We start from the raw sequence: 17,819 nt of genomic DNA, 5'->3' as shown, positions 1-17,819 counted from the left end.
CTGATTATGTATATGAATTTTGTTCTGTTTTTTACTTAAATGTTGTCACTATTGCAAATCCCTCGTTTTCTGATCTTCTAATGCTCGCGTTGACATGAACTGCAATCTGGCCTCAAAATCTTCTCTCTGTTTACTCTGCTTAATGTAAAATTAGACTTTATTAATGGCTGTTGTGTGAAGTCTCTCACACTGACATATCCCAACCTGTCTTGAAATGGGCCTTCCTACAGGAATAGGAATACAAGTGTCAGTACGACTGCAAGCACTCTCTGTCGGATTCTCAATTCCGATTACATTTCGCAACTTGACAAAAGGAATGCTGGGAAACTTCAATGGCAACAACAGCGACGATTTCATTCTCCCCAGCGGTGAAATACTCAGCAATAATTTAAGTGAAAGTGAAATATTCTACAATTTTTCCCAAAAATGTAAGATATATATATATAACATAAATATGATAAGCAAATAAAATGTATCAAGTACTTCTGTTGACACTAAACAAGAAATTATGCGTTTTTAAAAATAAAAATACTATTATTAAATGTATAAACATTTGAAACGTTCTACATCCCAACATTTCTATGTTTACACTCATTTGCTGTTTCTGCCTGCACTAAAGGGCTGGTCACAGATAGGAACATGTCGGTGATGCACTACGAGCCTAAGATGGGACCTAGCGACTACTCTCACCCTGAGTTCATACCAGTGTTTCTGGATGAAGCACACACCACAGACCAATCCAACGCTGTTAAAGCCTGTGGAGCAGACAACAAGCCCTGCATCTACGACTACATCGCAACCGGGAAACAGGACTTCGCCCTCGAGACGTCCAGTCTTCGTAACCAGTCCGAGACCATCCTCAGGCAGATCAGTGAGCTGAATGATTCCTGAACTACTTATTAAACTGAAATTACAGACATGATTTCATTACTGTTTTGAAATAAAATATTGCAATAGAATGATAACATTTTGATTTATACAGAAGAAAACTAACTTGAACAGAACTATAAAAAAAATGTTCGCAATTTTATCACACGGAAAAAATGTAATGGGGTTTGGATGAAATAGATCATTTCTAAAATATTGAATATTAAAGAATGTACTTTTACCACTTCTGTAACGATAAAATCCGTGGTTTTCAATTGAAAGATGAGCGATTGTCTTACAGAGAACTCGTTGCCAGTCATCTCGACTCCTCAGAACGTGACTGTGAAGCAAAATCAGACAACACAGTTCACTGTCAGAGCCCGGGATGCCGATGATGATGAAGTGACTATTCATCTGGTTGAAGAGCACAGCAACGTCTTGAAAATAAATTCCTCAAATGGAATGGTGACTGTGTCCCTTACAACATTCGAAAGCATTCAGATAAGGTAGGGCATTGAAACGATCTGATAGCTATTTATTTTGGTACTACTTACAGCGTGTTTACTTTTGCTTCATATAAAATATTTTTAATGTGACGACATTACAGTTTACAAAATAATTAATTTCTTTTCTTTAGCCGAAGTAAAATCTGTATCATAGCAACTAAAGTATAAATTGCGTATATCATATATCAATTATTTACTACTCAACATTTTGTCAACAGAGTTGTTGGACGTAAGTGCTGACACATATACTAGCGTTCATATTGTGTTTTTCCTACACAAATCGCTGTTAAATAATTGTGGTGTGCGTGAACTAGATGAGCAACCATTATAACAGATTTAAGGTTTTTCAATATTGAATGGTGTTATCCATTTCTTTTTCTCAACAGTGTGTACGCTGTTGACTCACAAGGAGGACGGTCTCCTTCCACGTCTGTTCCTCTCATAGTCTGCTCCGGCTGCAGCGGTCACGGCAAGTGCAATGAGGCGAAAACTAGACAGTCCACAGGTACTTTTTACTTCCGGTACGCGATTTGCGAGTGTCAGCCGGCATGGACTGGTGATGACTGTCAGCTCGACAAAGACGGGTGCGCAGTTAACCCCTGCCACCCACTACAGAACTGCACGGACATTGCGGCGGAGAAACAAGGCAATAGCGACATCGGGTACAACTGCAGCACGTGTCCTCAAGGTTTTGTTAACAATGGCCTAACCTCGTGCTCCGATGTAAATGAATGCAATGATAAAAGTTTTCACCATTGCGAAATGTTGTGCGAAAATACTTATGGAAGTTACCTGTGCTACTGTCAGCAGGGGTACCGCCTGAACAACGATAACCGTACTTGTAGTGACATCAATGAGTGTACAGAACACAGTGACGACTGTCCACAGACATGCCTCAACATCGACGGTGGTTATCGATGTGCTTGTGAAGAGGGTTACATCTACGACGAAGCTACCAAAAAATGCAACAAAGATCTTTCTGTACAAGATGTTTGTCAGTCCAGTAGCTGCTCACAGAATTGCAGAGTAAAACAGGATCCTTCTATCAACAGCAGCATCCCAGAATGCTTTTGTGACTCAGGCTATGAGCTGGATTCTAAGGACAATCAGACGTGTAAAGACCACGATGAATGCAATGACAGTATCTGCACCCAGGTATGCACAAACACCGATGGTAGTTTCTCCTGCTCGTGTAACAGAGGTTACACGTTGAATGACGATGGAAGAACCTGTTCTCCCTGTCCACACCTGCACTATGGCGTTGGGTGTCACGAGGTCTGTCGATGCAGCGGTCGCGGTAAAGACTGCGACAAGGTTCGGGGCTGCATATGCCAAGATGGATGGACTGGAAGTCAGTGCCAAGATGACATAGACGAGTGTGCAGGGAATTCAAGCATTTGTGGACAAGAGCGTATTTGCATCAATAATCTTGGTTCTTACACATGCCTTTGCCGTCTTGGGTACCAAGATGACGGACAAGGAAATTGCACTGGTAATTAATCTTGCACATATAGTTTTCTTCCTTTGAAAACACAAGCCAGAATATACTTTCTTGCACATGACATTAATTGACCTCATAACGATGGCTCTTTTGAACTAATAGGACATTTTTCAGTGTTTCTATATTCCTCATCAATGAGATCAATGATTTAAATGTGAAAAATTTAAAGACAAAAAGTGAGGATGATAATGAAAAATATTGGGATTTGATGTTATGTACGAGGGATACTCGGGACTGGAGATAGGAGAGTCTTTAAACCCCTTTTGAAGAGCTGAACAAATTAAACTCTGTGTAGCGGTTGGGAAAAGGAAAAAAAGTTCTGTAGATAAAAAAGTACAACTATTTTACCTTAGATCAATGAGCTGGTACCAGAGCTCCTTATAAAACGGAAATTACGTCCATAATTTTATTGCTATTTTTAACAAAGTATTGAAAGATAATGATGATTTTTTAAATATAATAACTTATAAAATAGTACTATACGTAGTAATTTTTCAGTGTTTGTATGTATGTTTACTTTGAACATTGTTTTTATTTGTTAATTTTAAAATTACCGAGAGATTCTTGAGGAAAGTCATTCGTCACCATCATGATTATTATCCTAATTAAACATCGGCTTTCAGATGTCAACGAATGTACAGCTAAGTTCCCGTGCGAGGAGCTTGAAGAATGTTACAATACACCGGGTAGCTATTACTGTTCCTGTATCAAAGGCTACATGAAAGTTGGTGATCACTGCACTGGTAAAATATGTTATCATGTATTGTTAGTTTTTCCTAATCGCACATAAACTACATAGGTTTATGACATGCTTTAATACATTGCAGTTTTCTTTGAATATTTAATCATTCAATAGCAGATTTTAATCAAGCACTAATTTTAACACCAAAAGAAATTTATAATAAAATTTTGCATTAAAATTTAGGCCAAAACATTTACTGCAACATTGCAAGGAAAGATGTAGCCATTTAGCCATGTAGCTAAGACTTTTACAATAATTTGCAGTTGAATCGTAAAAAGCAATAGTAAAATGAGTACTAATCGTCTCAAACAATGAAATGTGGTTTTTCCTGCCTGCACACGTCAGACGTCGACGAGTGTCAGTCCAAAAGAGCAGGATGTCAACATCTGTGCATCAACGTCCCTGGTTCGTTTAACTGTCAGTGCAGATACGGCTACCAACTTCAAACAGATAGGAAAAAATGTGTACAAGGTATTTTCTGCTTGTTCTTTCTCTCATCCGTCGACTCCTCTTTTGATATTTCTGATATACCTCAATTACATTTGTGCCTTCATTGTCATGGTATAATTTAAACAATTTTTCACTTTAAAAGTACAATGGCGCTTTGAAGCACAGTTCGTATTTTGAGGAAAATAATCCTATGTGATGCCGGAAAGTATCTTTGTGAACAAAAAACGTAGAAAAGGCCAAAAAAAAAAAATAAATAAATAAAAAAAAGCAAAAAAAAAAAAAAACTTTACATATTTGTTCGCTTTTTAACGAGCGTTAGTGTAAACAGAATTTTCTTGTTTATTCCAAATTAAAAAAGAATTATTAGGAGGAGATAAGCAGTATTTCAAAGCCAAAAAAACAAAAATACTCTGGACGAGATATATGTTTAATCCTGGTCATCAGATTATATATAAACCTCGTGGCCCAAATACATATTTTTTTAACTTTTGATATAAAATATGTAGGAACTAAACTCCACACACATATCAGTGGTTCTGCATTGCGATAACACATTTTCAATTAATTTTCTTATTGTAGTTCAGGATGTGTGTTCTGCTTTCAACATGACAATCTGTTCACACGGCTGCACACTTGACGAATACGACAATCCAGTCTGTATCTGTGACATCGGTTTCGATCTTACTCCAGATCACAAGAATTGTACAGGTTATCCAAAGCTTTCTGCTGTTTATTGTATTGTTTATTTGAGGAACTACACGGGTTGCTACAGCTAAAGTATAATAGTTGTATTTTTAAATCTGCAGAATTTATTCCTTTTCCCAACCGCTACACAGAGTTTAATGTGTTCAGTTCTTCAAAAGAGACTTAAAGACTCTCCCATCAATGCTACAGTCCAGAGTATCCCTCGCTTATATCCTCAAATCTCAAATTACTTTGTATCTTTAAATTTTTCACATTTAAATCATTTTTATGATCTGTTAAATAATCAGCGCTTTAAAGATTTGTGTTGTATTTGTATCTATACATGTTGATATAATATATCAATCGTCGTTGAGAAGCTCTGTACAAGTATTGTGGACTCAAAGTTTGACGTTCATCTTTTCTAGACATTGACGAGTGCACTCTGGGGCAGTTTAACTGTTCTCATACCTGCAACAATACAATTGGAGGATTTGTCTGCTCTTGTCCACTTGGAATGAAACTTGATCAGGACGACCGCACCTGTACAAGTAAGACATGCTGCAATAGTCGTTATGTCTTGATATTTCCATAGTTTCCGTTATTGTTTTCATTGTGACAGTGGTAGAAATATCCGACAAATATATAAAATGAGAAACAAAACAAAACGTTTGTGTTTAAACTGTGATTTTTCATGACGGGTACAGATTGTACACCCGGAACATATGGTGAAGGATGCGCCCACGAGTGTGCGTGTGGAGCTGGGTCCGATCATTGTGATGTCAGAACAGGTTGCGTTTGTAAAGATGGCTGGACGGGAGACAAGTGCACGCAGGACATAAACGAATGTCAAAATAATTCCACCATGCAGCAGTGCGCAGGTGAAAAAAAAGTATGTGTCAACATTCCTGGAAGCTACAGATGTGAATGTCCAAGAGGGTTCTTTGAAGATGTCAATCACACCTGCACAGGTGACTATAAATCTTTTTCAAATACATTTTAAATAGCGAGGAAAATTGTCTGAGTGCTCCATATTTTGTTTACTTATCATTGTACTTAATTCAAATTACCGTGACAAGGATCTTAATAAAGTCTTGTTTATCCACACTTTTCTCGTCCTTTCCGCTCCTTCTTTGATGCGCAGCTTCTTCAGTTAGTTCATTATAAATTATAGACATTATAAATTATCATCATAAGTAGCAGCAGCAGCATCGGATTTATGTTCCTTTCTCAGATTTCATGATATTAAGTTAAAGATAATGAAGGGTTTACTTTCTGTCTCGATTCCATTGTCTTCGCTTAAGATTTTAAAAATCCTTGTTGTAGATATTGATGAATGTGAGAAGAATTCATGTGATCAAGACTGCAAGAACACAATCGGTAGCTATCAGTGCGGCTGTAGAGCTGGATTTGTGTTAAACCAAACGACAAATAGGTGCAATGGTAGGTATTTTAATATCTCTTCGTATAGGAAAGAAAAAGCAATTCAGTGTATTATTTTTTTTTGTTCTGTTATGCGGCATCTACCTCGTCAGAACTTTCTCGTATGTATAGAATGGTACATCCCACTAAAGGACCAACGCAGCCACATACCCATGCACGCACGCAAAGTGTCTTCACCATTTTAAAGTATCAGGCGAAGTGAAGGCATTGTCATCCCTTGCAAACTTTGTATTGACCTGATGCCTTGTGATACCGTTTTCTTTTTATTTGTAGGAATGTTTATTGGGATCTTTTCATGTTAACATTCACATGTGTCTAAGCATTCTAGACTTTCTGAACAGATGTGGATGAATGTTCGGACCACAACGTAAGCCGATGTTCCCAGGAATGTCACAACACACCTGGGTCATACCGCTGCACCTGTAAAAACTCCGGCTACAGCCTGGACAACGATGGCGTCACGTGTACAGGTACCAGCCACGTGACACAAATACACAATATGATAGAATATGTTCTATGTCTAACCGTGGAGCTCAGAAGATCATTTAAAACAAAAATTCAGACGAATTCTTCTGACTGACCTTTCTTCATCTTGTCTTGGCTATGAGGTCTTGGTCCTTTTAATACAGTGTTGTTGTGTCTGTATTTTTGTTAATTTCTTTCGGCCTTTCTGTGTTTTAAGTGTATTCTGCGGTTTTTCTTTTGTTTTTGTTAAGCGCACTGTGTAAAAAATTTCTTATAATTATCCTATATTCCTATTTTTAATATACACATGTATATACACATGAACTCTGTGGTTCATGACTAAATAAATGATATATTGATTTAAAAAACCAAGTTAAATTTTTAAATTACAAATACTATTTCTTGTGAAAACATTTTCCTTTAGGTCTAATATTACCGTTTCCCGTTCTATTCCACCTTGTTAATAATAAACTTTACTTGATTTTGGTGAGATAGAGTCTTGCTACTCCCAATTCTTGAAAACAGGTAACCGTCTAATGACATTCTTAAAAGATAAAAAAAACTAGTTGTATTTGTAAATATCATGACACATTTTAAAGCAATACTTATTTTTATCTGAATGTTTCACATAGTTGTAATAGACAATTAGGTTATTACGGCCAAAAAGTGAATAAATTAACAATTAACAATAGCGCGTCTTGGGCAAAATAAAGTAGTTAATATACGGCTTAATTGGTGCTTGTATTTATGCTATGATTTTACAGACATAAACGAGTGTAACAACGGACTCGCACGGTGCACTGATATCTGCAACAACACAGACGGAGGGTATGTCTGTAGCTGCCCCACTGGTAAGAAGCTGGATGCCGATGGGAAGACTTGCAAGAGTAAGTGCTGTCTCGACTGACTTTTGATATAAAACCGGCTTTTCTGTGGTGTTTGTATTCTAACATTAGCCTCTCATGTATTCTCCGTTTTCAAAAATTTCAATCTCCCCCAAAAGGAGTTACAGTAGTGTACACACTGACGCTCATCGTTTTTATTCCCTCCAGCTTGTCCAAATGGTACCTACGGTGAGAATTGCACCCACACCTGTCACTGTGGACGAGGAACCGAGCGCTGTGACAATATAATAGGTTGTGTGTGTAGACCTGGCTGGCAAGGCACAGACTGTGACACAGACATCGACGAATGCCTCAACTCACCTTGCAGCCAAGAATGCCACAACACCAACGGCAGCTACAACTGTACCTGCTACAGCGGATATCAGTTTAACACGACACTCCAGGACTGTGAAGGTCACACTGTTATCAGTTTATTGTAAATAAAAGATAGACTTAAAAGAATTAACATGCATCTTTTGTTTCATTAAAACTTGAAATATTTTGCTTACATTTTTACTCTTCATGTTTCATATTAATATTCATGTAGCAAAGCTGCTTGTAAATAATTAATTTTAAATCTCAAATCCTTAGATATCGACGAATGCCTCAGCTCACCTTGCAGCCAAGAATGCCTCAACACCAACGGCAGCTACACCTGTCCCTGTAACAGTGGATATCAGCTTAACACGACACTCAATGACTGTGAAGGTTATACTGATGGTTATTACAAAGAAAAGATATATTAGCCCCGATCTTTTAGTTTCACAGTTTTTTTTTCTGCTTAAGCACAAAATTAATTTGCATCCAAATTTGTATTAACACGTTCAATAAGCTACCTAAAAGAGTTTAATCTGTGTCACACAAACATGCTGTAAATGCAATGCACTTTAACCTTGTGTTTTTATTTAGATGTGAACGAATGCCTCAACTCGCCTTGCAGTCAAGAATGCCACAACACCAACGGCAACTACACGTGTACCTGTTTCAGCGGATATCAGTTTAACACGACACTCCAGGACTGTGAAGGTCATTCTGACGGTTATAACATACAAAAAATATTTTAAGAGAAAAATCTTTGTTACTTTATAAACTTTAATACTTAAATAAATTTATTATCCTCCTCCTCTTCCACTTCCTCCTCCTCCTCCTCCTCCTTCTCATCATCATTATCATCATCATTCATCTTAAGCCATACTTTTATTAACACTTAAAATATACTGCTTAAAATTTTACTTTTTATATTTTGTATTAATATTGCTGTCACGAAGCTAATAATTTGTTTATTAGTGACACTGCAGTAGAAATTTGATTTCATGATGAAACAGGCATAAGAACAAAAGAAATAATAATCAGGTCTATCATAGTGTCGCCCTGTTCTCCGGCGCCATCTCAGACTGATTATTAAATAAATAACATGAATAATAAGAAATACAAAATTATTTATATAGCGCTTGAACTGTAATGCTTGGACAGCATCAATTCAAGACTAACCATAACCCAATTTTTTTTATCTTACTACATGCAAATAATTAATTTAAAACCTTAAATCAACAGACATCGACGAATGCATCAACTCAACTTGCAGCCAAGGATGTCTCAACACCAACGGCAGCTACAGGTGTACCTGTAACAGCGGATATCAGTTTAACACCACACTAAAGGACTGTGAAGGTAATCATATTTACGGTTATTACAAAGAAAAGATTTATTAAAAACGATTTTCCTTACTTTGTAAGCTTTAATACTTGAGTAAATTAATTGGCAGATATAGAAGTAGTAGCACGTTTAATTTGCTACGTGATTGTTCAACTGTGTAATACGAACATGCGAGGCGCTACAACTGCTTAACTGTGAACGAATGCCTCAGCTCACCTTGTAGCCAACAATGTCTGAACTCAAATGGAAGCTAAACTTGTACCTGTAACAATGGGTTCATGCTTGTGGAAAATGGGAAATGTGAAGATTACACAAACAGTTCTCACACTTGTCGTGTACTTTGTTGACCTGGCATCGTTTAGTGTCTGAAGACAAGTAAATCGAAATTTCCAGATGACATTTATTTCGTACAGAAAATAAACAGTATCAAAGCCACCAAACACCAGAGAGTCAGCCAGTCAGACATATATGATACTACATTTTCGCGAGATCCACTCAAAGTCACTCTTGAACGTTTTCTTGAAAAAATGCTATAAACTCTGTTTATCCTTGGAACCTTTCTTTGGATATCTTTATTTCACTCTTTTTAATACATGTTTGTTAGCATAGGTGTTTGCATGTGTAAGTAAAAATGAATTAGGACTTCCTTGCTGTTATAAACATTGCACAGTGCACATAATGAGTGAAGAGGAATGAAAACAGATGTACTTGCCAAGACTGTGACATATTTAAAAGTTATTATCATTTTTCTTGCAGTGTTTAGCTTACTTGTATATCTAAATATTAAATCATTACGACTAAAATATAGGTCAATGAATTAATAATTAAAATCAACACGTCTAAGGCACATTAGAGTACCTAATTTGTTAATGTTTCTGTGTTATGTACAGACATAAACGAGTGTACCAACGGACTTGCACGGTGCACTGGTATCTGCAACAACACAGACGGAGGGTATGTTTGTAGCTGCCCTGCTGGTGAGATGCTGGATGTGGATAGGGAGACTTGCAAGGGTTAGTATTATCTCTGAAATGATGAAATCTTTGGAATGAACCTGCTGATTCATTGTCGTGTGTTTGTTGTGCAAGTAGGCGTGCATATATAGTTGTGCTTGTGAGTGTGTCGTTGCTCCTTTGCTTTTGTGTGGTGTTTGTATCCTAATATAAGCCTCTCTTGTATTCTAAGTTTTTTTAAAGTTTCAATTTCTACCGCAAGGGGTTACTGTTATGTACACGCTGATGCTCATCGTTTTCATTCCATCCAGCTTGCCCAAATGGTACCTACGGTGAGAATTGCACCCAGACCTGTAACTGTGGACAAGGAGCGGAACGATGTGACAAAGAGATAGGTTGTGTGTGTAGACCTGGCTGGCAAGGAAACACTTGTGACACAGACATCGACGAATGTCAGAACCAGAATGTCACAGACAACTGCACTCTGACACACGCGGTCTGTGTCAACAGTCTTGGTGGATACAAGTGCGAGTGTCACGTGGGCTTTTCGAGAGACCAATTTGGAGTCTGTGAAGGTAAACTAGAGAACCATACCCATTGTATGTCTGCAAGAGAGTCCCATTTATTTACCCGTCCTATCGTCATGCTGTCCGTCCGTGCATCACTCTTTTTTCTGTTAAATGAAACATTTAGATCCACTCGCAGACAAAAAGTGCTTTAAAGACCTACATTTTTACGACAACCATAGATGGAAACAAATGTCCCTTTTTTGTCATTAATTTAAATAAATATTGTTCTGTAATGCAGTACAACTTGCAAAATGGAACGTGTTGTCGTCCTCATTATATCATCCTCATCGTTATCATCACCATAATTAAATCTGATCATAAAAATATTCAAATTAAAATAAGATAATATTTAATTTTTGACGAACGTCTGGCTGCAGTTAAGTTTCTTACATGTGCTTTACATGAAGTGTCATACCAGAAGGAAAAAAACCCCAACCGCTTACTTCTTATTATCTGGACAAAGTATAAGTATTGCTACGTGAATGTTAAGCTGTGTAATGCTAACATATGGTAATTGTAAGGCACTTTAACTTTTTTAATAAATGTGAACAAATGCCTCAGCTCGTTTTGCAGCCTTGCATTAGTAAACAGTATTGATGCCACACAGTTTTATACAAAATTTGACTTAAAACTTCAAATCCTCAGATATCGACGAATGCCTCAGCTCACATTGCAGCCAAGGATGCCACAACACCAACGGCAGCTACACCTGTACCTGTCACAGCGGATTTCAGTTTAACACCACAATCAAAGACTGTGAAGGTCATACTAATGGTTCTTACAAATAAAAGACATTTTAAGGTCCAATTTTTCTCATTTAAAAAATTCTTATACTTTAGTAAAAATCTTGCGACCATAGTTTTATTGGCACTTGAAAGTTAAATATTTACTGTTAATGTTTGCTACTGATGTTGATGCCGCAAAGCTACATGTAAATGTTTAATTTAAAACCTCCAATCAACAGATATCAACGAATGCCTCAACTCGCCTTGCAGCCAAGGATGCGTCAACACCAAAGGCAGCTACACGTGTACCTGTTACAGCGGATTCAAAATTAACTCGGCAACAAAAGACTGCGAAGGTCATACTAATGGTTATTACAAAGAAAACTGACTATAAGAGCCGATCTGTTCAATTTTTGAAGTTTTTTTTCTAGTTAAATACAATTTTAAATTGTATTAGTAGTCTTATTAATAAGTTAAATATGCTACGTAAATGTGTAAGTGTATGATTACAACATGCTATAAATGTAATGCATTCAAACATTTTGCTTTTTTAATTTAGATGTGGACGAATGCCTCAACTCGCCCTGCACCCAGCTATGTACCAACATCGATGGAGACTACTATTGTTCCTGTAGCAGCGGATACATGCTTGTGGAAAATGGGAAATGCGAAGGTTATACAAACAGTTCTAAAACTAATTGTTTACTTTGTTGACAGGCATCGTTTAGTGTCTGAAACTGGCAAATATAAATTTACCGATGCCTCTTGTTTAGGATTCAAAATGCAATTGAAAATAAATACGCTGAAGAATAATGCATAGAAATCAGCGAACTCGAGGGAGCCAGCAAGCTAGATACATCTACCGTTATCTACACTCAAATTCACTCTTCCACGTTTGCTCAAAAGTTTGCTTGACAATTTTTTTATCACTGAAATCTTTCTCTTGCTATCTCTGTTTCCGTCTTTTAATAAACGTATGCTAACGTGGGTGCTACCTGTGTCAGTTATAATACATTAATAATTTCTTATCATTTATAAATGCTTTACATAGTATTTAACATTTTATGCTATCAGCCAGTTGAAATAAGGACAGTCACAAAATTATTATGTTATCTTTCACAGCCATCACCAGTATTGCTCTGACTATTTCTATAAACATTGTTGTCAATGTATCTGACCTGGTAAATGAGAAGAGCAATGAATACCAGAAATGGAACGAATCTGTCACGAATTCGGTAAGTCAAGCCCTTCAGGCATTAACACTGGATAAATTAATTAATCTGTTTAGTAAAGTGTATATGATCATTTATTTAAGAACAATACCTTAGAAACATATGTAATAAGCATTTTTCAGCGCTAGAGTTATTAGTCGGGAAAATGAACTCTGTGTTCAATGAGCCCCTGGAAATTCAAAAATTTACCAAAACGTTCAGTCACACACTTTGCATGTCTGGTATTTTATTGCAGTATATTACTTGTGCTACTGTGTCTTGTCACTTATGTAATTTTAAAAATACTTAGGTTGATGATACTCTAAAAGTAATGGCTTATAGAGTCAGGTATACTTTAAGCCATAAAACTGAAAGAAAACAGTTTTTCTTGATAAAAGAATTTAGAGTTGTCCTCTTTGCTACATTATTCAGCTAGAATTTAGAACAGAATATGGAAGTTTTATGCTTTTAGTTAGGATTTTAATTGTTTTCTTGACGACCGTGATTAAGCCGATTCATTAAAAGGTTTCTGCTTCTTCACAGCTGACGCAGTACTTCAGTACAAATGTTGTCGGGTTCATGTCCTTCGTTGTCACCAAACTCAGGTAAAGTTGCAGAATGACCAAAAATTTTACCTGCCCAAGCAGCCAAGCTCTCTTGCAATTACGTAATCTGGATCCAAACACAGCCAAGAAGGAAGAAAGCCATTAATAATCCATATTTAAGTGAATATTAATAATTCAAGTTTGGTTTTATTCTTCTAATTTTATTATAAGTTTTAGGAAAATTATTATTTACTTTGCTTAAAATCATTTTAGTTATATAAATAAAAATATGTATAATCAAATTTATAAAATTATTGTTTATGTTTATAAATTTTATTTATTATATTTGTAAAATTATTATTAAATTTCATTTATAAAGTTTTATTAATTATGCTTGTACAAGTATTATTTAAATTACAAGATTTAAATTAAATTCTACAATCATTATAACATTTTATTTAATGATATTGATAAAATTATGCTTCAATTAGCAAATTTACCAAATTAAAGTTGTATTGTTATAGAGCTGGAAGTGTCATTGCTGACGGTCTTGTCACTGCAAAGAGCAGTTCTGTTGGATCATTGACTGTCGCCATGCTCCATCTGACCGGAAGCCGGCTGACCATCAGCAACCAAACTGGCGACGTGCAAGTTGCGGTCCAACAGAAACGTTTGTAGCTTTAGAACTTTTGAACTTACTCGTAGAACATTAATTTATATTTTGTATAGTCACAATTCGACTATTTTTATTTCTTTTCTTTTTACTTTCATTGATATTAATGCATCAAATATGGAGCTGTTTAATTTACCATGACATTTTCAAATGTGTATCCTGGCTTCTACGTGCACTAGAAAGGAAAATTAATCCGATAGACAACATAACACCCGATCACCTGAACCACTAGGGCTCAGTGACTGCAAGACCACATTACAGCAGCCGTAAAATATTTTTAAATTTGTATTTGCCATCATTTGCATGTCATTATAACACATATATTTATTATTTGTTTTCAGAAAAGCCTTTATTAAGTAGATATCTTCAAAATACTTTGAGACAATTCTTTTGCAGCCAAAACAACTACATGAAAAAGCGAAATCAATTTTAAAAATCTTATTAAATCATTTATATGCAATAAAGTTCAAAATAGAAATGTAAATATTCCGGGCTTTTAATGAAGGTCGTGTAATACCAACGATCTTTCTCAAGCATCGTGATACGATTGTTAACAAAAGTTGTTAATTACGATTCGGAAAACAACTGAGCGACATGTATGTAGCGACAGCTATTCTTTTTAAAGAGAAAATATTGATCATTCTTCTCATTTTTTTTTTCATTAATTTGCCATCGTGTGTTTTACAGTTGCTCAGTCTAAGTCCAAATGTGAGCTCTTTGAACTCATCAGTCCTTGTGGAGAAGGAACGGAATGTGACTCTACTGCAGAAGTGCCTATATGCAGGTTAGCCTAGGAAAGTTAATAAATGACATTTCTTACAAACCAGGTAAATAAAGACGCTTGGCCCAACCCAGAATATGGATATTTCATGAAGTAATAAGTTATCGCACTAAACAAAACACTGCAATAATGTGCCACTTAAGCTTTCATACTATTTTTTTTAATGAAGTAATAATAACTGACCACATTTTCTTATTTGCAGGACCGTGGAAAATTGTGAGTACTTTTGATAACCCTTCAATTTTTTAATTACATTTTTCTTTTAATTTTAATCATTATTTAAACAGGTACTATTTGTTTGTTTGTTTATTAGTACGATGATAAGTTAGCTTGTGTGATTTTTACGAATCTTTAGTGTTTGCTCTGGAAATTTTGTCTGTACATCTGTTAAATGTTGAACATTGCGAAAGACGTCTGCTCTGGGAGGAAATGTGAATGAATGCTTAAACAAGTCCTTCTTAAGTATGCAGCGCCAATTTATCCTATAAAGGGCTTTATAACTTTTGACAATTGTAGTTATTAAACACTAGTTTAGACACTCACCAAGTCAACGCTACCTCATGTTTATATATTTATATTATACGAATAATCATGCTTATATTATGCCTGAGATGGCGGCTTAGAACGTCTGAAAAATACATTCTTTACAAAGAAAAGTTCTAGTGCAGCTCTAAGCTGCATTTAGTATTTCACTTTTTACGCTTTTTTGTCGTTTACATTTTCTTTGATTTCTTGGTTTTTTTGACAATGAGACTGTTGGGGTTGAATTTAATTATGTTGGCACAATTTGTGCAATGAACTTGTGAGAAAGTATGAATTGACACAGTTATGTCTCACGGTTCTGTTAACTTCAGCGAGATCATGGGTTCTGATTACCTCTCTTGCTGTTGGCATTCCTGCTGGTATCTGCCTGGTGCTGATCGTGTCATGTTGTCTTGTCAGACACAAGCGCAAAACCTCCAAAAGAGCAGAAAACAACAGTAAGTTCCTGCCAGAGTACTGCGAATTTACAGAATGTATATTTTTACAATAACGTGAACGCTACCATTTTCGAAATTCTCCCCCACCACAAAAAAAAAAAAAAAAAACAACCAACCAAACAGATAGGAAATTAACCGTTTGCGAATGTGGACTTCGAATATATTTGTAAGATTTTACGCTTTTTGTGAATACTTCGAAGATTGTAAACAATAGTTAAAGAGATGGCTACACTTTTTGATTACTTTATATGATAGTTGTTTAATATTTTCTATGTGGTCAGACGAAAGACCACTTTTCCTTTCACACAAGAAATATTACGAAACGAAAGATGGGTTTTAAATAAATATAAAATATTTAATTTGTAGCTTCCACTGAAGAGATCCCAAGAAGTCGCAGTTCCAGTCAGGCTCACGCCTATGTAAGTTACATGTTCACTGATAGGTGGTCATCACCGCCATTTTGTCCAAAATTGCTGTACTCACTTAAAGAATAACATGCGAGTTATGCGTTCATTGTGTCGTCCATCTTTTCTTTAATTCTCAGACATGTTTCCTTGACTACTAGAGTTTTTACGTTAATAGATGAATACAGATGAACAACGTGTTTATATGGCATGTGTATACTTAAAGATTTCTTGAAGCTGACTTTGAATATGTCTTTGATTGTCGCAGGACACTCTTCAGCCAGCATTTTCAACAATACCAAGAGTAAGATTGACATAATGACGACTAAGAGTTTTGCTTGAATAATCCTGCACCTGGAAGTTCATTTCAATAAATTTGTGGTTTTTATAGCTTAGTATTCTTCAAAATATTATTTGTTTAGTATTTAGTATGTCAGATTGCAAAAACCAGCAAAATTTATCATCATACATACAAGATACTTTTTAAATAACACTGTTAGTAAATTATGTACTGTCGGGTATCATACAAAATGAAAATATAAAAATATATAGCTGCTTTTGTTGATATAAATTGGCTTTTTAGCATGTTCTCCTGCTTTTACAATGCTCACAGACGGATATCTACAGAGCAGGTCAAAAGGAGCTAACAAATCAAATTTGACGCTAAAATACAGTTTTTAATATAATTACTTATTATAGCACATAATCATACAGGATCTTTAAAAAGACCGTGTGATGCTTCTGTGAGTTTTCGTTGTTCTTCAGATCAATTTTATCGTCAAAGTTATCTGTGTTATTTATAAGTGACATTGACTTTGAAAATGAAATAAATTATAGATGAATTTATCTTGAATAAATAGAGAGATGTGTAGAGGAAAACCGAACAGATGAGTAAGACTTAACAATAAGCACTGTAAAAAACAAATTGTGTTATAACTTCTGTAGAATGTATACACGTGTACATATAGGGCGGTGAACAAACTGAACTGTTGCGTGTTTTATGTTTCGAGGCCAAAGATTTAAGTTGACTGTGTTGATAAATAAGTATGCATATGGCATATGGCTGATTTATTGTTAAAATTGTTTTATAAAAAATGCTTTTTTTATGTTGATAATAAATATGTCCCGCTTCAAACAAGTTTCTTTAAAGGTATCTCAACAAAGGCTTGTCATTGTGTTATCTTCAGTGTCCAGTTAGGTTTTAATTATCGTAATGAAGCATTACGTGTATCCAAAAATTGTGGCTCCAATGATATACTTTTAAAGTATTTATTTGCGCCTTTCCTCAGTACCTGCTTTCCACACAGACACTTTACATACATACTACGCACAATACATACTATGTATGATTAAGATACTACGCATAGACTCTTTACATACTGTATACATTACGTACAGAGTAGACATAGATGCTTTATATACTACACAGTACATAATGCTACACACAGATACACACGTTAAACAGTCCCCCCAACCCTCCACCTTGCCAATGAATTTCATGAAAGGCTAATATAGCAAACTACGCTAACGCCTTTGTCCCAAACTACCGGACAAAAGAACCGTTATTATTTAGGATGTATCCTTTCACATTACAGTAAAAGCGAAATGACCATGATGTGTTTTCACATCAGACATGTTGATAGATCTCTCTCGATGTATGGAGAGAAGCTTTCTAAGGGAAGTAATCCATAGTAGAACAACTCCTAAATATACTAGCAGTTTTGTCCCTTGTTTTCAGTCATTCATTTACGCACGTCGTGATGTGCTGTATGACGCTACCAGG

The 17,819-nt window shown here is 35.7% G+C and overlaps 1 protein-coding gene across 1 annotated transcript; it reads left to right on the top strand.

The window, feature by feature from the left end:
- Window positions 1-235: 235 nt before the first annotated feature.
- Window positions 236-17,051, top strand: LOC112554574 (fibrillin-3-like). Its single transcript, XM_025222413.1, has 28 exons — window positions 236-428; window positions 620-871; window positions 1,169-1,373; window positions 1,760-2,865; window positions 3,498-3,617; window positions 3,962-4,087; window positions 4,646-4,774; window positions 5,176-5,298; window positions 5,455-5,718; window positions 6,074-6,190; window positions 6,532-6,660; window positions 7,420-7,542; window positions 7,708-7,953; window positions 8,131-8,247; window positions 8,449-8,565; window positions 9,094-9,210; window positions 10,086-10,208; window positions 10,460-10,723; window positions 11,363-11,479; window positions 12,002-12,115; window positions 12,565-12,677; window positions 13,197-13,258; window positions 13,723-13,868; window positions 14,559-14,655; window positions 14,855-14,868; window positions 15,507-15,632; window positions 15,999-16,051; window positions 16,305-17,051. The coding sequence occupies exons 1-28, from the start codon at window positions 317-319 to the stop codon at window positions 16,353-16,355; spliced, it is 4,683 nt and encodes a 1,560-aa protein (XP_025078198.1). The 5' UTR covers window positions 236-316; the 3' UTR covers window positions 16,356-17,051.
- The last annotated feature ends 768 nt before the right edge of the window (window positions 17,052-17,819 follow it).

This window comes from Pomacea canaliculata, linkage group LG2 (genome assembly GCF_003073045.1).
Source record: "Pomacea canaliculata isolate SZHN2017 linkage group LG2, ASM307304v1, whole genome shotgun sequence".
NCBI lineage: Eukaryota > Metazoa > Mollusca > Gastropoda > Architaenioglossa > Ampullariidae > Pomacea > Pomacea canaliculata.
The sequence above is the reverse complement of the archived record's forward strand: the minus strand, read 5'-3'. Positions and strand labels throughout refer to the sequence as shown.